Source organism: Hippocampus bargibanti, linkage group LG17 (genome assembly GCF_051943395.1).
Source record: "Hippocampus bargibanti isolate YZ-2025 linkage group LG17, ASM5194339v1, whole genome shotgun sequence".
Lineage (NCBI taxonomy): Eukaryota > Metazoa > Chordata > Actinopteri > Syngnathiformes > Syngnathidae > Hippocampus > Hippocampus bargibanti.
The window spans coordinates 14,306,103-14,329,747 of record NC_142750.1 but is presented as its reverse complement, the minus strand read 5'-3'; the positions used below and the strand labels follow the sequence as shown (position 1 = coordinate 14,329,747).

Below are 23,645 nucleotides of genomic sequence, written 5' to 3'. Positions count from 1 at the left end.
GATCTCAATCACCACTGCTGCAGACTTAAAGGACAACCGACGTCACTTTTTTGTTTTGTTGAGCCAAGAACCCTCTCGAGTTGATACACACTGACCTTACAGGCCCTATGCGCACCAAATCCATTGATGGGCATAAATATGCAATATCATTTACCGATGAGGTCAGATGGAGGAACAGAGTACACAAGCAGCAGTGACGTGCAGTCAGGGGAGGCAGGTGAGGCTGTGCCTCACCTGTCATCATGGGAACCTGTCATGGAAATATCAAATGAAAAAATAAATTAAACAGTTATATGTATTTCATATTTTTGTACTTTAAAGTTCTAATCCATTTAACTTCACCGTTTTTTGATTTTTTTCAAAATCGCTGAATTTTCACATTTACAGTTCAAATACTAAGTAGAGACGAGCGGTGAGGCAGCAGCCGGCTGAGCCTCAACATGGATTGCGCAATCACTATGCTAACTATGCTGGCTTGCTCTGCAGTGAGAGCGCATTGCTGTCCCTCTGCATATCACTATTAAAGTGTTCAAACACTTTTATATATGAACTAAATTTCAACAGTTTAGCTGGTGTATATAATGTAGAGTCACTTTACATTGATTCTGATTCTGATAAACACTGTTGTACAGTGTTTATTTTATTTTTATCAAAACTGTGTGCATAGGTGAGGCAAACAGTTCTCCTGCCTCATGACAGGGGGCGCTGGTGATTCCAGAGATTCTTCTTGCGACTCCTCGGCTGCAGAATAATAGAATTAGTGAGAGCAAGCTACAGTAAACAGTTAGCAAGTGAAGTGCAACCATCCAGTCATTTTTTCGTGTTGCTTGGCCTTATTTTTAGAATGGAGGATTACATATGTCAATTGAAAAAAATAGAGAGACTTTTGAAACTGAAGAACGATAAGGAAGGCTTCTACAAAGAAGTTATCAATGCCTTTCCTCAGAATGAGCGGCGCATGGATTTCATTTATAATTAAAGGTAACACGATAATAACATTTTTTTAAATTATTTTTTCTATGCTAGTTTGTATATATAAAGAATGCTGACATGACATTTTAAACAAAACACGTTAACTGTTGCAAATCAAATGGGCAATAAGCTACTCTGTAGTGTTCATATGTTTGTAAATCTGACGGTGATGACGTCAGTGCCTCACCAGCCATGAACCTCACCGCACGTCACTGACAAGTACATACTGGCCAGCGCTAGCACATTGTATTGGTAGCGAGCTGCATAAGCAAATATATTATGTTGATTTAATAGCAGTTTTGTCAACCCACAATGACTGATGGAGGAGAAGAAATGAGCGAGTTGCTTGTTCTGTAGCCACAAAGGGACATAAGTCTTCTTGTGCCGGTCCCAAGTCCGGATCAATACAGAGGCTTGTGTCAGGAAGGGCATCTGACGTAAAAGCTTGGCCAAAACAAACATGCGGATCAAACCTCTAAAGATGGCGGACACTAATTTGCTGTGGCGACCCCGTCAAGGGAAAAGCCCAAAGGAAAAGAAGAAGACTACTGAAGGCCTAACGATGAAATTCACGGCCCGCCACTGCGTTATAGTGCTATTTTTCTGCGCCCCCAGAGCGTTAATCTAATTAAACGTCTTAGTGCCTTTGTGTGGCTTCACTTGAAGATTGACCCACAATAGAAATCTTCGACGCTGCATATGTTTGTGGCATCGTTCGCTGACGTTGACCTCGGATCTTCATGCCTTGGTTCCCATCATGTCTGCCTTTTGGTACTTGACAAAAGAGATGAATTGACCCCATATCATACAATGACGTGTATTTATTTCTCACTCATTCTTATTCAGTGGCTTGTCCTATGAGAGAAGCATGCCCAGTGTCCTCTGTCCTTTAAATTCTTGGCTATGGTGACTATTACCGGTAGCACAGGTATCTACAGTACCTATTTGGATGTCATTAGAAGACTTTACTTCATTGTTTGATTATAATTTCATTGGTACTTTTTTAGTGCCCTGTGTAACCTTGTCTGCTGGATATGATGACTTGGCTGGGTGGGGCCTGGTGGGTGGGTGGGTGGGTGCTTTGTAGCTTCTGATGTTTAGATTGGAGATCCGGTCCCTGCATGTCGGAGGTGTGTGCTGCATTCAAGAGGGTAACTCATTCCGCTGCGCGGCCTACGTGCGGCTCAAGAGGCTTAGCTGTTGTGCTGCCCTCATTTGGGAGGTGACCAAGTACAAAAAAACATCTTTTAATATGTACAGTGTTGCCATGCATACAGATCCAATTATATAATTGTCACATTGTCCGCTCAAAGTGTTGTCATTTTACTTTTCAAAGGTCAAACAATTTATTTGAGTCCTCACGGAAAACCTGACCTAACTTCTCCTGTTCTTGCATTCATAACAAACATTGCAATTTAGCAACACTATAGTTCGATACAAGATATAATTACAGTAAAGTCTCGTTATATCGATATCGGATATATCGATAGTCCCGGTTATATCGATACTATTTCTATGCACGCACGGAGAAAATTACATGCAAGCAGGGTCGGATATATCGATAGTCCCGGTTATATCGATATTTTTTCGGACTCCCTTGAATATCGATATAACGAGACTTTACTGTAATTACTTTGTATGATTGCTTCACATCTAAAAATAGGTGTATTTCAATTGAAATTTGAGTATAATAATTCATTTCAGTACTGTAGACCAATTGAAAAAGTGATGTCATCAAACTTACGCGTGATTTGAAATGTACATAAAATTTCAAAAGGCATCATTTGCATACAGTTGCTCGATTGGATTACTGTTGTTGCTTTTGTTGTTTTTTTCTTCTTGAAAACGAAAGTGTTTCTTCTCATGTGGAAGATCATAAAAGCACCTATGGTGACATTAGTGGGGAACAAGTAGCACGTGGCAGCTGAGTCGGTGCACATGGACTAGAAACACGACCTGAAGCTTCTCCTCCTCTTTTCTGCAAATCTCATGACAGGCGTCCTCGGGTTTTAGAGGGATAAACCTGATCAAATCCTTACAGATTGACCTCTGACTTTGGTTCGCACAGCAAAGACCGAGGGAGTGGTGCAGCCGTTTGGGTGACCTGTGGTGACCACGTGATTGGAAAGAGGTGCCTGAAAGGATTAGAGATGAAGGTATAAAAACTCAACGGGAACAGCAAAAGACACATATAGATCAGCGGCGGCCTCCTTGGGGTATCTCCAACAGGTGAGTTATAAACCATCGGGATTGCGATGCTTTTGAACTTTATGCTCAACATTGATTGTTAGTACATGTCTCAATTCGTAGCCGGGTTATATTAAATATGACAGCAAGTATGCTGATGGGTTTCAATTCAATTTTGTGAGGAATGAAAAGCTCTCCCGGGCATGAAAGAGACTTCATGTCAAGTTAATCTTGTCAACCAAAACAGGAATCGGCCATGACAGGTGTAGAGGATCGAAAAGTGGCAGAAACAGGTGGCTTTTAAATCCCAACATCTTTAATCGCGATGCGGATAGCATGCAGCAATTCCGAGCATAACCACGTGACATGAGAGTTCAATACCAATTCAAATTTGTTTCGCCAACCTGGATTTTGAGAGCGGCCGCACGAAATGTAGCAGACAGTCTGCATCCTTGTTTTCGTCCAGGAAGGGCAATTACTTCTCGGCGGAAAAGGGATTACAGTTCTTCTGGGGCTTGAAAGACATCTGCATAATCCCGACAGATTAGCGCAGATATGATCACGGGATTATCTCGGACAGCGAGGAGCCACAAAAACTGGTTGTGATCTTTGAGTTTAAAAAAAATGTTGTTGTTGTTGTTGTTTTTAGAGAACAATGAACGCCAGCCCACCGGCAGGAAGCGCCTTGGCCCCTGGTGGAGCCACCGGCCCCACCACGCCCAAGAAAGGCCCACCCAAATTCAAGCAGAGGCAGACTCGCACATTCAAGAGCAAGGCCCCCAAACCAGGCCAGAAAGGGTAAGGGTCAAATAAAAATAGATTAGTACATGCTAGCAACAATGCTAGCAATTACATTGTAAGCGCCTTTCAAAGCTCAATGAAACATTGTGTGCAGTTTCAACATTAACTTTGTGCTGAAATACAGAAAAATTTAATATTGAACTTCCATTACGGTTCATTAAAATGTATTCCGGATAGATCTTAAAGGTTCTAAATCAGTCACTACAGTTTGGGGGAAAAAAAACAATGCTAATGTTTTGTACTTTAAAGGACAACCGATGTCACTTTTTTGTTTCCTAACTGACATCAGAAAAACGTTTTATAGCATCTAAAATAGCCAAAACACGCAGGCTGATATTTTTCTCAAGAGGAAAGCATACATGTTTGCAAGCGATTAAAGAATTTATTCCGGTCATTTTGATGCATCGAGAGAGAAATGTAGTGAAAAACTCTTTAGTACTCACAGTACCCAAAAAAAGGAAGAAGAGGGCGACAAAGCTCTGTGGAAATTGTCTCCTGGGACGTTTTGGAAGCGAACATCACATACACTCCAGAAGTCGTTGCGCAACACACAACGATTCACCATGGCGTTATTTATGTGTTTTCCTTCCAATTTCACCATCAACACAAAGTTTTCAGACCAAACAAAGTTCCGCAAAATGCATTGAGGTGTTGCAAGGTATGTCCTTTCTGGGTGAAGGGCGTTCCTTCAGTGACGTAGGGTGAGGACTCGTCACCAACTCAAAAACAAGACTTCCGGAATATTCAGCGTGAGTGTTAAAAGGTAAAATCTAGCTATATGCGGTGGAATCTTTGTCAAATACGCTCAGTAGAAGACATTTGAAGCCATTTTACAAATTATGGACATAACTTGTCCGGAGACGTCGGTTGTCCTTTAAAGTCCCTCGCAGAAAAAGGCATCCTGTGACTGTAAAGTTGTCCTTGAGAGTTTTGAAAAGGCCTTACAAATGAAGTTTTGTATTATTATTAAATTATAATTACAAAAAAACTCCCACTGTAAAAGGTTTGTGTAGTTTGACCATTTAATTCAGTGCTCTAAATTTTTGGAGACGCTTCGCTGCCTCCCATGTTGATTATGCCCCTCATTCGCAGCTTCGGCGACGACATCCCCGGCATGGAGGGTCTCGGCACCGACATCACGGTGGTGTGCCCGTGGGAAGCCTTTGGCGACATGGAGCTCAGCGACCTGGCCAAATACGGCATCATTTAAAGCTGCTTTCCTCTTGCCCACACCTGCTCGGCTCGTCAGTATGAGGCAGCCGGCGTTCCCCCCTTAATCTCGTCACCTACCTGCCGCTACACTCTGCTAAGTAGAGGGTTCGCTTGATCACACACGTTTTATATTATTATACATATAATACTGTTTTCAGTATATAACACACTGAAATATTGACGAGAACACTTGACGCCCCACTTTCCTGCCGACTCCTCCAACTACTCTACATGATAGAGTGCCACCTGCCCAAACCCACGCGATGGACGCGAGGAAAACGGGATGAAAACTAGTTTGAATTGCTTCTAGTTTGGCTGATGATTGAAGTGTCAATATTTATTTCATGGTGTACGCTTTTGGCGACCTCTTGAAGGGAAAAGCCGAAAGGGAAAGAAGAGGAGACCCTTTTGTATTTCCTTTCTTGTTACGCTGCCCGTCATTGTACGGCTTTGCGAGTTCACGGTCAACATCACAGGGTGCGAGGAGAGCGCGAACGTAGCAATGCCCCCTTTTCACGCCCTTTAAGATGCACTGCTCCTTCCTTCGAGAAAATCGCGGCGACAAACGCGTCGCCAGCACACAACACAGTCAACGTACTGTGAACAGACGCGTCCGAATAGTCGGCATTAAATGGCTTCCTTTTCATAACCCGTTGTGTCCCTTTCTTGTCAGAAGAGACGTATCGATTGGTTGTCGACCTGTCGTCGTCTGCCTTTTTCAGAACCTCTCGACGTCAGAGATGAAGAGGTGAAGAGTTCAGGATTTGGGGTCACCTGTCTCACTTGTCATTTTTAAACCGTACCGGCTAATTGTACGGGCAAAATATAAGATGGCTCCGAAAATAAGACGACTCGATTTTTGTCAAGACAAGAAGCTTGAAAAAAAGACTTTTTGAACATCAAATTAATTTTTAGACAGAAAATAATTACCTGGTCGGTCTTTGAGATATTCGCTACGTTTCTCTGTTTTCTCTTCAATTATTTTCTTTTTTTTTCTTCTTCTTCGTGCGAACGCTATTTTTATTTTTGTTGTTCATGACAGGGTTTGTTTCAATGATATCCGGCGCCGTCTAGCGTCCTGTATCGGTATAATGCAGAGGGTCGGGAACCTTTTTTTTTCTAAATGACATTTTAAAAGTGTGTTTGTCTCATTTGCCAGTTATCAGAGGGAACTCTGGTAATGGCAAAAGATGTACAGAGTTATGTAGTGTTGTGCAACGTAAGCGGTTATACATCAACATAAGTTGCAAGAATCCTCAATATTTTTCTCAATAAATATAATGGGTAGGTCATTTTGAGTCGGTCATTTCAAAAGTAGCTCCCATGCCGAAAAACGTGTGAGCAACCCTGGTCTCAACCCCAATTTTAAGACGTCCACGACTTTTTCAGTTTTATTTCAATGCAAAAACAGCGTCTTATATTCGGACCAATACGGTAATCCATCTGCAGCAAAGCATCTCCCGAAGAGCGGCACACAATATCAAATCAATGTCATTTAGTGGTTTTTAGTCGTCTCTGAATCACCGCCTTGTAAGATGTATAAATAAACATAAACGTAAAACATAAATGCCCCCTAGAAACCCCAAAGCCTCAGTTTGCGTCATGTCTTTTTCAAGGTTTCGGTTATTTAACCGTAATTAATGATTAAAACAACATCACAGCTTTTGTCCGAATGAGTAACCATCACCAAAGTCCCCCCTTCGCCCCACGCACTTACTTGGGTTGCTATGGTTGCTTTCCAAAATCAAACTCCGCCATCCGTATCAACGAACACAATGCTGGAACGTCAACCAATGCAGTCAAGGAATCATCACAGTCGCAAATTTGCTACGCTTTGACCATTTCAAAACACACCCCAAAAATATTTAACTCATTCACTGCCATTCATTCATTCATTTATTCAAGATTTGAAAATATGACGTAGAACACCATTCCCAAATTTGTTTTGAGTGGGTTTTGTTTTTTTCTTATTTGGGTGCCAATAAAGCGCTGGTCATAGCCTCTGGCAAGGATTTTGGAAGGAATCCTCTGGCAGGATTTTGATTTTTTTCCATGTTAGCGGTTTGTTCCAGCTTCAGCTGTTGTTAAAGTGCTATATATGTCTGTATTGCCAGTGTCTGAAATAACACCTGCCCGGACGCCCGGGGCGTGCAACTTTTACGTCAGGCGTACAATTTACAAAAGGTCTCTGCCCAGGTGGCCGACAACTTCTTCAAGAAAAGAAAAAAAAAAACTAGTTTTTTTTTTTCATATCAAGCGTTTGCTTTATTCAATAACGCAAACCTTTGAACGAAGATTTCAATAAATTATTCCGATTTCGAAATCTTCGTGCAGTTTGGAAATGTTGCAATTTTGGTTCGTTTGGCAATTAGCATACTCGGCACGACAGCCAATCAGAAGCCTGCTTCGTGCTTCCGGATTTTCCCGAGCGTTTGCATATCATTTTCCAAAGTAGATGCAGTGAACCTCATCCCCAGAAGAAAGATGGAAAAGAAGCTAACAAAATTTATGACGCTACAAAACGTAAATTATCCCGTGACTGTAAAGTGTCCTTGAGAGTTTTGAAAGGCACTAAGAAACTAATGTATCATTGTTATGAAAAGCATGGCGGAAAGAGGGGTTGACGTTGCTTGTAGCAGACGACGAAAAGCAAACATTGCATTGTGCAACATGACGAACAGCGTATGGACAAACGACAACTGGAGCAAAATCATCAGCAAGGGAGATTTACCATCAATTAAGCAAGGGAGCATTTGTACATCCTTAATAAAGTAAAATCCTTAATACTTTGCAACAATGTTGTCTGTTTTTTTGCGATTAGTTGTCTTATTGTGTTTCAAGTGGTGAAAAATAGGGCAGGCAACTTTATGACTGGGCAGGCAACTTTTCGGAGTTGTCTGCCCTGGTGTCCACTAACTTTTTGTCATGAGTTTCAGACACATGTATTGCATTGTATTTTGGACCGCAGCCCTTATTTTAAGCTCATTTAACTTCGGGCCCGTGTAATTTAGGAATGAACTCATCTTTTCTGATGAACGAAGAGAATCTAAGGTTTCTTATGCTGCATTGGATGTTTATGTCGTCCTAAAAGTCAATATTCTGTGAGTGAGTCCTGGAATTGGAGTGACAATGACAAAAACCCTGGCACTGGAGTGGACGCATTTTAGCACGTCTGGCAGTGAATGAGTTAAGGCTGACGTCCCAACTTGTCCCGACAAGAGTGAAAGGCTGACATACGGTCTTGTGTAAGAGAACAGCGCCCTGTTTTTTTTTTTTTTTGACACAACATACCTCCAGGCTGTTCATCAACAGTCGGCGATTGTTACTCTCATGTCGTGGTAGTGTAACCATGGCAACGTCTGAGCCCCTCGCTGCTTTTAGGGCATGTTCAGATCATTCCAGGTAGAGAGCGCAGCATGACTCCAAATCCTGTGGCCAATCAGAAGGAAGCGTGCAGGAATGACCCCCCCCTACACACACACACACACACACCCTTTACGTGGGTGCGCACATTCCCTCCAGGTGTGCGAGCCCCACCTATAGACGGCGGGAGACAGGACGGAGAAAGTATGAAAAGGGATGAGGCTTTCTTGTAGCGCGCCCGGGTGTGAACGCTCCGCTCCCAGTGGCCCCCGCGCCGTCCCTACCTCCTATTTGTTTCCCCATTAACTCGGAGGGGCCAGTGCGATGGACACATGTCCCGATTGAGAGACGTGAGTAGGCATCGATGCGCCAACAAATTGTGTCTTGCAACAAGGATTAAGGCAAAGCAAAAGATTGAACGGTAAGGGTCACTTTTTTGTTCCGAATTTACTGCGTAACCTTAAAAGACAAGCGACATCTCCGGACAAGTTGTGTCCATAATTTGTGAAATGGCTTCAAATGACTTCTACGGAGCGTATTTGACAAAGATTCCACTGCATATTAAAGCTCTATTTTACCTTTTAAGACTCACGCTAAGTCCTCACCGTACATCACTGAAGGTACTTTGTTTGGTCTGAAAACTTTGTGTTGGTGGCGAAATTAGAAGGAAAACACATAAATAACGCGATAGTGAATCGTTGTGTGTTGCGCCAAGACTTCTACAGCAGGGGTGCTCATTACGTCGATCGCGGAGGTAGTACTGGTCGATCGCAGCGTGACAGTAAAAAAAAACATTTGTCAGCCTATCAAACGTCCCGTCACTTGATTGACATACAGGGCAACCATTCAGAACTGAATTTTTACCTTTAGGTCGCCGTGCATGCGTAAACAACGGCGCTAAAGGCAGCAAAATTTACAAGCTAGTCAGCAAATTACCTCAGATTTTAAGCCCTTGCTAAAACATATGGTGATCAAAATGAGTGAGAAACCTGGATAAAGTAAGGGGGTAAAACATATTACTTTCATACGGAATGGGAAAATGTGGAGCGGCATTTTTGGACTGTTCATGGAAAATACGACATTGACTTCCCGCTGAAAAGCCAGCTGAGAAAGAGAACGGTGGACGAACTAAAATCCCAGTTGTCCGGACAGCAGTCATTTTTCACTCAACATACTTCAAAAGCGAAAGTCGCCACCGAAGCATCTTTCCGGTTAAAATCTTAGCGAAAGAACATAGATGGTTTGAAAGGGGGGTAAAAGAGGCGATTCTTATAAAACAACAAAATCCTTCTTTAAACCGGTCTGGTGGTGTGAGGTTCAATTTGGATCGTTCATACAATAGCCTGCTCAGGCAAAACAGGTTAGGCAACTTTCGCAATGCTGATGAGGGTCGTTATGCTGATGAGGTGATACCGGGGGGAGTGGGGGTAATAGGCCAATCGTTAGTCAGGAATGTAGGAACAATCAGTGGGGCCACAGGGGGGGGTCCCGCGCCCCCCCCAACCTGAGAGTAGGGACCTATCATAGCTGTGTCCGGCGCCACCAGGTCTGGACATTAGGGATATATAAATGGGGCCGATACGACCAGTCAGACTTTAGTTCGCTGACGAAGCCTCTTGGATAGGAGGCGAAACGTCCGAAACCTTCACTTTTGTACAGATGACGGCTGAAGAAACCTTCTCATCGATCTTTCCGGATGTTAAAAACATTAAGTCCTTCCAAAACGGAGAGATGGTAAAAGAAGCATTCGTTGAAGCAGCTGACTCCTTGTTCAGAGACTTGGACAGTTCTGTAACTTACTCACACAGGAACAGTACCCCAACTTGAGGAAATGTGCTCCCTTCTTGACTGCATTATTCGGCTCCACTGATTTATGTGAGTCAGCCTTTTCCTACATGAAGATCATTGAGTCCAAATAGCGTTCCACCATGAATGATGAACATTTATTTGGAAATGTGCTTGAGGCTGTCTGTCAGCAGCTACTGTCCGGACTGTGCATCCCTGGCTGATTCAATTCAGTGCAAGTCATCAAAGTAAACTCAGGCAATTACAAAAAAATGTTAATAGTTATTTATTATGTTATGTATATGTAGTTATTATGTGTGTTGTGCAATATTGGCTTATTCAGTTATGCAATGTACATCAACATACATTGTACATACAAAGAATCCTTAAAACATTTGAAAATAATTATGTTTGGCATTTTTGTCGTGGGTAGATCATTTTGACTTGGTAGTTTTTATAAGTAGCTCGTATGCTGAAAAAGTGTGAGCACCCCTGTTCTACAGTGTATTTGATGTTCGCTTACAAAACGTCCCAGGAGACAATTTCCACTGAGCTTTGTCGCCCTCTTCTGCCTTTTTTTGGATACTGTGAGTACTAAAGAGTTTTTCACTACATTTCGCTCCAGATGCCTCAAAATGACCGGAATAAATTCTTTAATCGATTGCAAACATGTCTGCTTTCCTCTTCAGAACTATTTGAATCATATTCATCACTGGATGAGTAACAAGAAAGCATATTCTCCGCATATTGTTTTGATTCTCCAGCAAGGCAAGACGTCTTGGCGTTACACCACGAACAAGGGGGCGGGACCTTCTGAAACTGGCCACTTCCGGGTTCAATTTGAAGTAGTTTTGGACACTTTAAAGGACAACCGACGTCTCCGGACAAGTTGTGTCCATAATTTGTAAAATGGCTTCAAATGACTTCTACTGGGCGTATTTTAATAAGATTCCACCGCATATAGCTATATTTTACGTTTTAAGACTCACTCTGAATATTCAGGAAGTCTTGTTTTTGAGTTGGTGACGAGTCCGTACGTGACCGCCCCCTGACCGAAAAAAGACACATTGTCGCAGTCCTTCAATCACGACAATGTATTTTGCTGCACATGTTTGGTCTGAGAACCGTGTTGCACCCAAAAGCCGCCAGAAGAGGGAGTCCAAGCTCCATATAAGGAATTTATCAGCGTGTGGAAACGGAGGTGGCCACTGGAGGTGGCCATTTTGTGCCTCTTTTTTTTTGAGTGAGAGATTTTCCCCCAATGTTGCATCAAAATGGCACAAATAAATTCTTTCATCGATTGCAAACATGTATGATTTCCTCTTCAGAACGATTTGAATCATATTCATAACTGGATGAGTAACAAGAAAGCATCTGCTCCGAATCTGAAGCAATTGTTTGGATTCTCCAGCAATGCTAGACGTCTTGGCATGACGTCACGAACTGGGGGCGGGACTTTCTGAAAATGCCCAATTCGCAGCTCAATTTTTTGCAGATTTTGGACACTTTAGGTCATTGGTGATTGGTGTTTTGCGTTTGAATAAAAATATCATACTGCGTGTTTTAGATGTTATAAAACGTTTTTCTGATGTCAGTTAGGAAACAAAAAAAGGTGTCGGTTGTCCTTTAAGGCAGCTTCTGGAGCCTTGATTTTAGGACGGGGACATACTGAATATGTATTTACCTTCACGAGGTATTAAGAGATCCGACAACACCGGATACAAAGCTCAAAACGGCTCAAATATCACATGGGTTTCTAAACAATGGCTCCCGGTGCCATTTGGGACCCACTGTCCATTTTTCGGTGGCCCCAAACATGATGAAAAAAAAAAAATGACATTCGAAAAGCCTTTATTTGTCTCACTGCAGAGTAATTTACATTTCACAGCAGAAAAAACAAAATACAGGAGCTGCTGTAAAGGCAGCCACTCTCGCGGCCACAACAAAAAAAAACAAATTATGTGACATAACACAAAAAACAGACAGTCTTCAATCATTAGCACTTTCTGCACCCTCTTTGTTCTCGATGAAAAAGGCGATGATTAAAGCGTCCTTTTCACCAGTGGATCAGGGACGTCATGGTGGAATGTACACGTATGCTAAAAGCTAAATGTTGAAAAGAAACACGAAACTGTAGCATCCATTGACAAAAACAGATTGTCTCACCTAAATCCGCTTCAATTCCAAGCGGCAACAGTTCCACTTACGCATCAGCGCTCTGCGCTGACGCTCCCCCTTCTTCTGAATATTCCGAGATACATGTTAAGTTTCAGAAATCATAAATCGGGAGATTTTCGTACTCGAGACTGTGGTGCGTGTTAAATAATGTGAGTGCGAGTGTTACAAATGTTTACATTGGAAGTAAATAAAACACAAAAATGCTTTCGTTGTTTATTTATACATTCAATTAGTCTAAAAATGTATTTTGTTTTTTACCTTTTTTTTGTTTCACCTTATAAATGAACTGTCTGTATTGTCTCAATAGTTGTTTTATAAAGTGTGTATTGTGGTCAAAATCTGGAGGCTGCCAATTTAATTGTGAGACTTGACTTGCATGAAATAATTTATTCTGAAAAGGATACGATGAATTTGTCTTCAAAACACTGTGGCGGCAAATAAAGCCAATTCACTTTTAGAGACCAGAAATCATTTCTCCCGCTTTGCGCTCGGTTGCTCATCACATTAACGGAAAATGGGCAACTTTTTTCTGTGGTAGCGTGAAATGACGCAGTATCAGTGGTGGGCCGTTAGGGCCTGCTAGGTCTTCTCTGCTAGCCTAACACAGAAAAACTTATCCTCTGACTGTCAAGTGACCTTGAGTTTCAAAAGGCGCTTATAAGTGAAATGTATTATTATTATTATGTGAATTATATTTTGGCCATGAATTCTTATTAAATACAGTACATAAACATTAAATCCAGCCTTAGAAACCTTAGACTCTCTTCTTTCACCAGGAAAAAAGTTAATTCCTAAATTATATGGGTCTGGAGTTATAAGAGCTTGAAATGAGGTCTGTCCCGAAAAATACAATGCAATACATATATGGAACAAAGCGCTGACATTGAAAAAAGGAAAATGGGGGCTGCCCCTTTTGGAAAAGAAAAAATACATTGCCAGAGGCCATGGCCAGCGTTTTATCGGCACCCAAGCATGAAAAAACAAAAAACCCAAACAAATTCAGGAATGGCGCTCTGCGTCATATTTTCAATTCCCAAATAAACTTGTGAACGGCAGTGGATGAGTTAAGTACGAATGAAAATACGAGAATTCGTACAGTTCGTAACATTGGCTTAAGAACTTAATTGGTTCCCAGAAAGTGTGTGTAAGGCGAAAGGTGTGTCTTCCAAACATAAATTTCCCATAAGAAACCATGTAAAATATGATTATTAATAAAGTGGTTTTATGTACCTATGCGATGGTCGTTGATGGCTTGATGGAATGGAGTGGCCGCTTTCATCAGCATGCAACGCTTGATGAGGAACGTAGCCTTCTTCTTCCACCATCTTGAGGAATGATCCCTTGCAAGCTTTAGCAGCTTTATCGTCACAACTGGCTGCCTCACCATGACGAATGACACCATGAATCCCTGTACGACGCTTAAAGTTCTCGAACCATCCGTGGCTAGCCTTGAAATCATCAATGGAATGGATGCCAAACTTCCAGGTTGCCTCTTGACAAGTGAATTTGGCGTGCTTTCTCAGCAATAATTTTACTTAGTTATCATCAATTGTATTCTTCGCTGGGTTGATAGCTTTGAACATAATGTGTCTCAAGGAGCTCTGGGTCGCACATCTTGGAAGTTGTGACATTGCAACGGCAACAGATGCAGGCAGACACGCTACACACTTCATTCATAGCTGGTTCTCTTGCTTGTCTTTTCTGTTCAATATGTACAGATGGCTTGTGCGGGTTCTTTGTGGAGCTTGATTGATGGGATATTTTAACCTTGCAGTCTACACTCTGCCTTTGAACTATCAGTAAAGTTGTAACAAGTCCAAATTTCACTGTTTTCTATCCATTTTCTCACTCTTTCTCTTTCATCTGTTTTACGTGCTGCTCGGTGTCCCCCTCGCCCCTCACTGCCGCGTGGGTCCCCTCCCTCGTCTACCACGGATCTTGACTAATCACGTGCTGCTTTAACCAAAGACTGGGGGGGGGGGGTAATAGAGGACAAAAAAAAAGCCAGCCATTCTAGCTCCTTGTTAGGAGAACGGGCTCGTTTGCAAACGGCACATCATTCATTGTGGCGCTCCGTGTGTTTCCCGAAAAATAGTTCGTATGGCAAGATGATATTCTCGCAAATTTAACGTTCGTAAGGCAAAAAGTTCGGGAGCTAAAGCGTTCGTAAGCCGAGGTATCGCTGTACATATGTACATTTTTTGTGTTGATTTAACAGCAGTTTTGTCAAGCCACAATGGCTGAGGGAGGATAAGAAATTGATTTGGTTGCAGATACAGTAAAGTCTCTTTATATCGATAATGTCGGGAGTCGGAAAAATATCAATATAACCAGACTATCGATATATGCGATCCTGCGTCAAACTGCATTAAAAGTGGGCAATAAATGGGGGATGTTTGATATGGCATGTCATTTTCTCCTTGAGTTCATGGATTGCGTATCTAGCATGCTTTTGTACTGTAGTGAAGTGAAAAATACATTTAAGCATTAAATAAAAACATCATTTATTTTCATCACGCAATCTTGCAATAGTAGCACTCGACATTGTTCTATACGCCAGCATGTACATACTGTATGAAAAAAAGTGATTATTGCAAGCGATAAAGATATCTGAATACAACACAATTAAAGGACATTTTTTTTGTTTCCTAACTGACATCAGAAAAACGTTTTATAGCATCTAAAATACCCAAAACACGCAGTGTGATATTTTTATTCAAGCGCAAAACACCAATAAAAATGACTTAAAGTGTCCAAAATGTGCAAAAAATTGAGCTGCGAATTGGGCATTTTCAGAAAGTCCCGCCCCCACTTCGTGACGTCACGCCAAGACGTCTTGCATTGCTGGAGAATCAAAACAATGGCTTCAGATTCGGACAATATGCTTTCTTGTTACACATCCAGTGATGAATATGATTCAAATAGTTCTGAAGAGGAAAGCAGACATTTTTGCAGTCGATTAAAGCATTTATTTGTGCCATTTTGAGGCAACATTGGGGGGGAAATGTCTCACCCAGAAAGAGGCAGAAAATGGCCACCGACCCCCTGTGAGGAATTTATCAGCCTGTTTCCACAGGCTGATAAATTCCTTATATGGAGCTTGTACGCCCTCTTCTGGCTCTTTCTCGAGCAACAAGGAGGTTTGTGTCCTCTTCTTTGCTCAGGGGCGTTCTTCCAGTGACGTCACGTACGGACTCGTCACCAACTCAACAAAAAGACTTCCGGAATATTCAGCACGAGTCTTAAAAGGTAAAATATAGCTCTATGCGGTGGAATCTCTGTAAAATACGCTCAGTAGAAGTCATTTGAAGCAATTTTACAAATTATGGACACAACTTGTCCAGAGACGTCGGTTGTCCTTTAAACACATGTATGGAAAACAAAAACTGCAACGTTTGCACTACTTATGTTGATAAAGTATTCTGCGGCACGCCAAACTCTTTGGCAATGGAGGATCTGCCTCTTGTAGAATTCTCCTCCACAGCCACTATTGCCTTGTACTTCGTTCCGATGTCACAATTCTTACATTTCCCCAATTGGTGTTGAACAACTGTATACTGTATAAGAAGCAGTGGCGTGCAGTCAGGGGAGGCAGGTGAGGCCGTGCCTCACCTGTCATCATGGAAATATCAAATGAAAAAATAAATGTAACAGTTATATTTATTTAGTGATTTGTACTTTACATTTCTTTTCCATTTAACTTCACAATTTTTTTTTTCAAAATCACTGAATTTTCAAATTTACCGTTCAAATACTAAGTAGAGAAGTGGTGAGGCAGCAGCCGGCTGAGCCTCACCATGTATTGCGCAATACTTGCTCTGCAGTGAGACCGCATTACTATTTAGATGCAACACAATTAAATACTGTACATGGATGAAAAACCAAAACTGCAACGTTTACATAACTTACGTGACGTTCGAGTGCCTGAATAGAATGCCGGCGCGCAGCTGTGACGTAACAACAGCTTTTTGTCCGAGAACCGTGTTGCATGCTGTCTACAGTTCAGCTGGTGTATATAATGTACATTCACTGTACATTATAAAATTTGTAATACAGTGTTTATTTTTATCGAAACTGTGTGAATAGGTGAGGCACACACTTCTCCTGCCTCATGACAGGGGGCGCTGGTGATTACAGAGATTCTTCTTGTGATAAGACTTTCCGATGCTATTGCAGCTCTGCTACACAGTGCAAGACATGAAAGCTGGTCACGTGACCAACGGTGTTACCGATACAGAGTTCGCTAATGATGGTACTGAATTGAAATCCTTAAGCAAATATCGATTCAGCTTAAGCTGCTTTTGCATAGATATAAGCAGACCAAATTGGCTGGCGGGAGATGAAAAGGGCACCGTAGTAACCGGATTAACATACTAACCGAAACTAATTATACATAAAAGACTAGAAATTTGCCGGGTATTGAAAATAGTATCGTAATAAGCAGTACTATCAATATAACCGATATCGATACAAGGACACTTTACTGTATACTGTTAAAGCCATTTTAAAAACGGACTTTTCAAGAATAGGTGGAAATCATTCAGGTTGGACAGCTCCGAAGCTAGCAAAAATAGCAAATAATATTACAATTTTATGAGATCATGAATCCACACGGTTATAGTAAAAATGTGAACAGTTTAATTACTTTTTTTTCTTCAAGTCACAAGTTATTTCCTGGTCAACGGCACCCTCTAGTGGACGTGTAGTAATATCACACCACACTCGCAGCTGATTGATTCAGATGAAGTACTGAAGGCCTAGGAGTGACATGAACGGCCCGCCACTGCATAGCACCCATATTCAACTCTGGAACTCACTTCCTCCCAACATTGATGACATCGATTCTCTTCCCACCTTCAAATCCCATCTCAAAAGACACCTATTTAAAATTGCATTTTCTGCGTAGCTCTAGTTGTATTAAGTTCACCCTGTCTACTAGATATCTAATTTAAAACAGACAGTGTATTGTCGGTGTTCAAATACCTGACATGTTTCGGCGTCTACTTCCGCCTTCGTCAGAGGAAGTAGACGGCGAAACATGTCAGGTATTTGAACACCGACAATACAGTGTCCGTAAGATAGGAATCTGTTTTAAATGTGTAGCTCTATCTCGTTTCTATTTGTAATTGTATTTTATTTATGATAGTATCTATGCTTGTCTGTGACTGCAAAGTGTCCTTGAGAGCTTTGAAAGGCGCTTAAAATAAAATGTATTATTATTATTCTCAAAAGAAGTCAGGTGGAATGCAGACTCCCTCGGAGCCATGCGGACGTTTCGCCTCATCTGACCTGTGTTTGCCTGGCAGCCATCTTAGCTTGTCTAAAATGGCCACCTTTGGCTTTGGTTCTACATGTGATCCAAACAAAACACTAAAAGAAGGATTTGTTTTCATTCAATGCGGCGGAAGGATGGAGGAGGAGGGGGTAGCACATTGTTTTTGACAGCCTTGGTCATATCAATGCAGTAATGCAAATGAGCCACAAATTTCATCTTACCAAAACAAAACAAAGGCCATCTCACAAGCTAGCAGGAAGTGAAATTTGCCAGTACTCGACTATCTGGGTAGAGCATCTTTCAGAGCCTCCCCAAACTGCGATGCAACACATATCCAACAGACTCTCGCGTGCTCTCGGGAATTTTCACTTCTTGACGAGTCTCGAGCTGAACACGAACAGGTCACGTGAAAGGGGAACAATGTCGTCTTATGGGCCTTGCTCAAAACCGTCTCCGTCCTTGTTCCGACATGTTTGCGTCCTTCCTCTGCCTCTGTTACCTTTCCTCTCGCTTGACTGACTCGAGTCTGTGTTTTCGTTTCAGGAGGGAAAATAGTCCTCGGACGGCAAATTCCCGGTCCGCGTTTTCAAAATGAGTCTTGCGGTTCTACTGGAGGATCACAAGTTGGCGTTGGCGCTCCTCTGCCTCCTCGGCATCCCTCCGACGTGTTTGACTCAGTCAATGTCAACAAACACCGTCAGCAACGGGAGTTGGAGCGCTTCCTCCTCCAATGGCAACTTCACAGAGACTGTTTTGGGTTGCCGACCAGGACTGGATCCGCTCTATCGTTACCTGTGCGACCGCAAAGCCATGTGGGGCATCATCGTGGAAACGTTGGCCTCCTCGGGGTTCCTCTTTAGCGTGTTCCTCCTGCTTGGCCTCCTGGTCTGGTCGCTGTGGGTCTGCGTCTTCTTACGGCAGCAACGCAGCAACATCGGAGGGACGGTGGCCTGCATGTCCACGTTCTTGTTGGCCACGGGTGGGATCTTCGCCACCACCTTCTCCTTCATCATCCGCCTCAGCCCTCAGACGTGCCCCACCAGGATCTTCCTTTTCGGCGTCTTCTTCGCTTTGGCCTTTTCCTGCTTGCTGGCTCGCTGCTTGGCTCTGCTGGGCTTCGCCGCCGCCCGAGGCTGGGGCGAGCCTGCCATGGCTTTTGGGCTTTTCACCGTCCAGGTGATCATCTCCAGCGAGTGGCTCATCCTGGTGTTGGTGCGTGACAAGAAGCCGTGCGAGTACAGCCAAGACGAGTTCGTCATGCTCCAGATCTACGTCTTGTGCCTCCTGGCCATCAGCTTGATACTGTCGACGAACGTCCTGTGTCGCTCTTGCTGCGCGTACAACTACAGCTATGCGGGGACCGCCCACCGGCAAAGTCGGCAGCAGGCCGCGCTCCTCTTCCTCACGCTGTTGCTCTCCGCCGGCATCTGGGCGGCGTGGATCGCCATGCTCAGCAGAGGGAACGCCAAACTAGGCCGGCGGCCGCGGTGGGACGACACCACCGTCGCTGCCGCCTTGGTCGCCAACGGCTGGGTGTTGTTGATGGGACACGGCTTGTCGCAAATTGCCTTCCTGTGCAGGGGGGAGGCCAAATCCAGGGAGCTCCCCCTGAGCTTTGAGGGCTGGACCAGCCCCAGCGCAGATATTCCGGGATTGAACAGTCCCAAAGCGGGAACGGAGAACGGAAGCTTCGAGAACGACCCGGAAAAGAGACGAGGTAAGAAATCTTCATCACTTCCAACACTTCCGACTTTTGACCGTCATGGAATCAAATACGGATGGGAGAGAATCAACACCAGGTGATGGTCACAGCAGGCATTCACAGATTATTCTGTAAATCCTATTCAGGCGATATTCTAAAAAACAAAACGTGTTACAGTAAAATGCAGTATTTCGATGTTGTCAGCATCGCAGGGATAATACTAGTGGGCCTCAATCGGCAGCACATATGCACCTAAAAGCTAGCAACCACTCATTTGACGACAATGAGGTTAAAATCTTAGCGAAAGAACATAGATGGTTTGAAAGGGGAGGAAAAGAAGCAATTTACATAAAACAGCTAAATCCTTCACTAAACCGATATGGAGGTGTGAGGTTAAATTTGTATCGTTCGTACAATAGCCTGCTTAGGCAACATAGGATTAGTAATGCTGATGAGGTGATACTGGAGCAAGTGGGGTAATCAGGCCAGTCGTTAGTCAGAACAATCAGTGGAGCCGCAAGGAGTAGTCCTCTGCTCCCCCCAACCTGAGAGCAAGGACCTACACATTTCTAGTTTTTTTTATGTATAATTAGTTCCGTTTAGTACGATTCGTGGTTTTTACGATAATCCGGTTACTACGGTGCTCTTTTTCATCTCCCGCTCCGCGGCCATTTTGCTGTTTATATCGATACAAAAGATACTTACTGTGAATCGGTATTTGCTTCGGGGTTTCTATACAGTACCACCATTATCGAAATCTGTATCGGTCGCGCCATTGGTCGACTTGGTCACGTGACTTGGTGACCGTGACTTTGTTACGTGACCAGCTCACGGCCGTGTAGCAGACGCCATCTTCATTTTCAGACGCCAGGTCGTGTGTAGCAGACGACATTTTCTACCGTCTTCAACAATGGCATACATGTTTGCAATCGATTAAAGAATTATATGTGCCATTTTGAGGCAACATTGGGGGAACATCTCTCACCCACATCGAATCCATCCTGTGTTCTTCCATCACCGTTTGGTTCGGGGCCGCCACAAAAATGGACAAAATCCGACTTCAACGGACAGTTAGGACAGCGGAAAAAATCATTGGCACCGCCCTACCCACTCTCGAGGACTTGCACACTGCAAGAATCCAAACTAGGGCGCGGAAAATCCTACTCCGCACCCTGCCCACCACCTTTTCCAGCTACTCCCCTCAGGCAGGCGCTACCGATCCATGCGCACCAAATCCAGCAGACATTTAAACAGCTTCTTCCCCCAAGCCATTAACTCTTTGAACTCTTTCAACAGTAGCCAAAATGGAACTGTATAGTGCCACTTAGCAGTGTTTTTGACGACGATACTAGTGCAGCGTGTTCTACCGGAAACAAATTCCTTGTGTGTTCTACATACTTGGCAATAAAGATGATTCTGATATATCGACAGTACGGTTATATCGACATTTTTTCTAAATCCCGAGAATATCGATATAACGAGACTTTACTATATATATATATATATATATATAGGGCCGATACTACCATTAAGACTTGAGTTCGCTGAAGAAGCATCTTGGATAAGAAGCGAAACGTCCGACACCTTCAAAGAAGTCCAGATGACGACTGAAGAAACCTTTTCATCGCAAGCATGAAGTGAATACGCATTTAAGATTATTTGCTCATGTGTGACATTTCTCCCTTTAGGCGGGCGATCCGATCCAAAACTGCGATCGCCCTACGAGTCCGGATTCTCTATGACCGTAAGTAATAAACTGTCAGGATTCAGCAACTTAGATGCAAATGCGCACTGTGACCTTCCCTTGTTAAATCACACCATATGCTTCATGACAGCACTGTTTAACAAGTGTTACCGTAATGACAGTCATGTTTTGTGTGTGTGTGTGTGTGTGTGTGTGTGTGTGTGTGTGTGTGTGTGTGTGTGTGTGTGTGTGTGTGTGTGTGTGTGTGTGTGTGTGTGTGTGTGTGTGTGTGTGCGTGTGTTTTGCAGGAAATTGACCCCAATAAAGATTACAGCATTCCTCGCCCTCAGAGCACCAACTACAGAGAACCATACGATGAATATTATGGACAATTTTAAATTCTCTTTCTTGAATGTATATAAAACAAATGCTCTTTTACTTGGGACGCAAAAAAAAAAACATTGTACATTGTAGAGACCAATTTCCATCTGAGATTAGAAAACCCCAAATATGAATATAAATAATATCACACAGAATCCCATCAACTCCAAATGGTTCTTGTCATAATTCAAGATGCTTTTGCATCTCAATGCAAACCTGAAAAGTAATGAGGATCTCAGAATTCTGACTTTGAAGCGACAGCGCTCACTTTAAAGTCTGAATTCTGAAATTCAAGTCGGGATTCTGAGAATAAAGTCAGACTTGTGAGATAAAACTGAGAATCGAACCACTTTATTATATTTTGTCTTCGCAAGCCCTAATCATTTTACGCAAAAATGGCAGGGAGTTGTTTTGCGAATGAATGTGCATGTGTTACTTGAAGAATAACTGCTTTGCTTTCGACATTGATACACACACAAGGAACAAGACACGCCTTTCATTCATTGTGTTGAGGGAAAGGTGTTCTGTTGGTAACCAAGTTCTTTAGAACAAAGTTTACACTTTGTTCGCCTTTTAAAATATTAGCAAGTGGAAGACATTAAAACTGGGGATACACCGTGTTGTCACAGTAGTAGTTACATGATACGTTTGCAATGGTTATTGTCATTTGTAGTAGCATTGTAGGAGAGGTCTGCTCAAAATGATCCCAGACAGGGGAATGTTACCTTCTTTGTCGTCGTGAACGGCGCAGCCAATGGAGAATAAATCCGATTTATGATGCTAGTTGAGTGTGTCGGTGCCACATGCGAACTCATTGACGCCCCTGTGCGCCATTTTGTTTTTATAACGTTGAAATTCCGTCTCGCGAGGCATTGGGGGTAACGACGTGCGTTCCGAGGCTTTGGGCGTGCTTACAAGCGAAAGAGACCCACACTTGTAGTTTCAAAACGGCCCTCCAAGTGAAACGCGAACTACAATGTGGCCCGTGACAAATTTGGCACCCCGGTTGGAAAGCAACGTCACAAACGCAAGGTGCGCATACGATTCTCACCAAGTCCCTCGGGTGAAAAACTGTCAGTCAGTAGACATTAGAAAAAAAGCAGACAGGCAGGCACAAGATTAGATTCTCATTGATTAACGTATCGCAAGTAAAAGCAAAACTTTCTGGCCGCTGTATGTATACTTTAAGACGCATTACTGTTGTCAATAAAAGCTTCTGAATATCTTAAGCGTCATTCTTCCGCAAACAAACCGTGCCAATGGTGCAAAGAGAGCAGTCCTCACAATGGTAATGCAGCAATTCAACCACATGGGGACACTGTTCGCGCACACACACAAAAACTGCATTTTCCACAGTCACGGTCCGATAAAAAATAAATAAAAACACGACGAAAAGAGCTACAAACCACCATAACATTCCAGACATTGCATTTGGCCTATATCTATAAACGGAAAGAACCATGATCCTGTCTGACTTGGGGCGGCGGCGGTGGTAGTAGGGCGATCCACTTGCAGTAAACTGAATGTTTTGCGCAGGTGCAGGTTCAAGTATCTTCTGACTTTTAACAAACAATGGTGTCATTTTTCTGCTTGTCGTGTGTAGGTGAACGGATATATCTGTAATTATTATTATTTGAGGGGTGGGCGGTACAAATTATCCGGACATTGACCATTTCCCACAGCAGGATTTCCCGTGCTACGGGACCCTAAAACAAAATCACCGGCTCGCGCAGTGGTTCTTAAACTGGGTTTGATCGAACCCTAGGGGTTTGGTGAGTCCGAGGTTCGGTGGGTCCTCCGGGGCAGAGGTCCACCCCTCAGTCTCGTCTGCAGTTAGTGGGCAGTCATTGAAAGAAGGGTTCGGTGAATGAGCATATGAACCTGGTGGGATTCGGTGCCTCTCACAAGACTAAGAACCACTGGTTGGTGACTCCACGTCTATTCACCCCCCAAAAAATTAGTTGACTTCGGGCATTCGATTCGGGTCATTGATGTTTAAAACTGGTCAAAAGATCTCAAAAATACCGCTTGCGTAACGTAACGTCTATGCTATATAATAAAATTGCAAATCCAATAGGTTAACTATCAGCTCACCAGTGACCCCG

At 43.0% G+C, this 23,645-nt stretch overlaps 2 protein-coding genes across 3 annotated transcripts; both read left to right on the top strand.

The window, feature by feature from the left end:
- Positions 1-3,043: 3,043 nt before the first annotated feature.
- Positions 3,044-5,821, top strand: pde6hb (phosphodiesterase 6H, cGMP-specific, cone, gamma, paralog b). The gene is made up of 3 exons (XM_089019145.1): positions 3,044-3,201; positions 3,809-3,957; positions 5,053-5,821. Exons 2-3 carry the CDS (start codon positions 3,815-3,817, stop codon positions 5,168-5,170), a joined length of 261 nt encoding a protein of 86 aa, XP_088875271.1. The 5' UTR covers positions 3,044-3,201; positions 3,809-3,814; the 3' UTR covers positions 5,171-5,821.
- Positions 5,822-8,681: 2,860 nt separating this feature from the next.
- On the top strand, positions 8,682-22,763 carry LOC148885917 (retinoic acid-induced protein 3). Of its 2 annotated transcripts, XM_089019284.1 has the most exons (5): positions 8,682-8,956; positions 15,663-15,747; positions 18,317-19,490; positions 21,164-21,219; positions 21,468-22,763. In XM_089019284.1, the coding sequence occupies exons 3-5, from the start codon at positions 18,365-18,367 to the stop codon at positions 21,555-21,557; spliced, it is 1,272 nt and encodes a 423-aa protein (XP_088875410.1). In that variant the 5' UTR covers positions 8,682-8,956; positions 15,663-15,747; positions 18,317-18,364; the 3' UTR covers positions 21,558-22,763. The 2 variants fall into 2 exon arrangements, with proteins under 2 accessions (XP_088875410.1, XP_088875409.1); XM_089019283.1 differs by lacking the exon at positions 15,663-15,747.
- Positions 22,764-23,645: the final 882 nt, after the last annotated feature.

What these genes read in the sequence shown, in the direction of transcription:
- LOC148885917 (XM_089019283.1), top strand. Translation starts at nt 18,365, where the DNA reads ATGAGTCTTGCGGTTCTACTGGAGGATCACAAGTTGGCGTTGGCGCTC. An exon ending in CGACCCGGAAAAGAGACGAG is followed by an intron (nt 19,491 to 21,163) that starts GTAAGAAATCTT and finishes TTCTCCCTTTAG; the next exon opens with GCGGGCGATCCGATCCAAAA. An exon ending in AGTCCGGATTCTCTATGACC is followed by an intron (nt 21,220 to 21,467) that starts GTAAGTAATAAA and finishes TGTGTTTTGCAG; the next exon opens with GAAATTGACCCCAATAAAGA.
- pde6hb (XM_089019145.1), top strand. Translation starts at nt 3,815, where the DNA reads ATGAACGCCAGCCCACCGGCAGGAAGCGCCTTGGCCCCTGGTGGAGCC. An exon ending in CCCAAACCAGGCCAGAAAGG is followed by an intron (nt 3,958 to 5,052) that starts GTAAGGGTCAAA and finishes CCTCATTCGCAG; the next exon opens with CTTCGGCGACGACATCCCCG.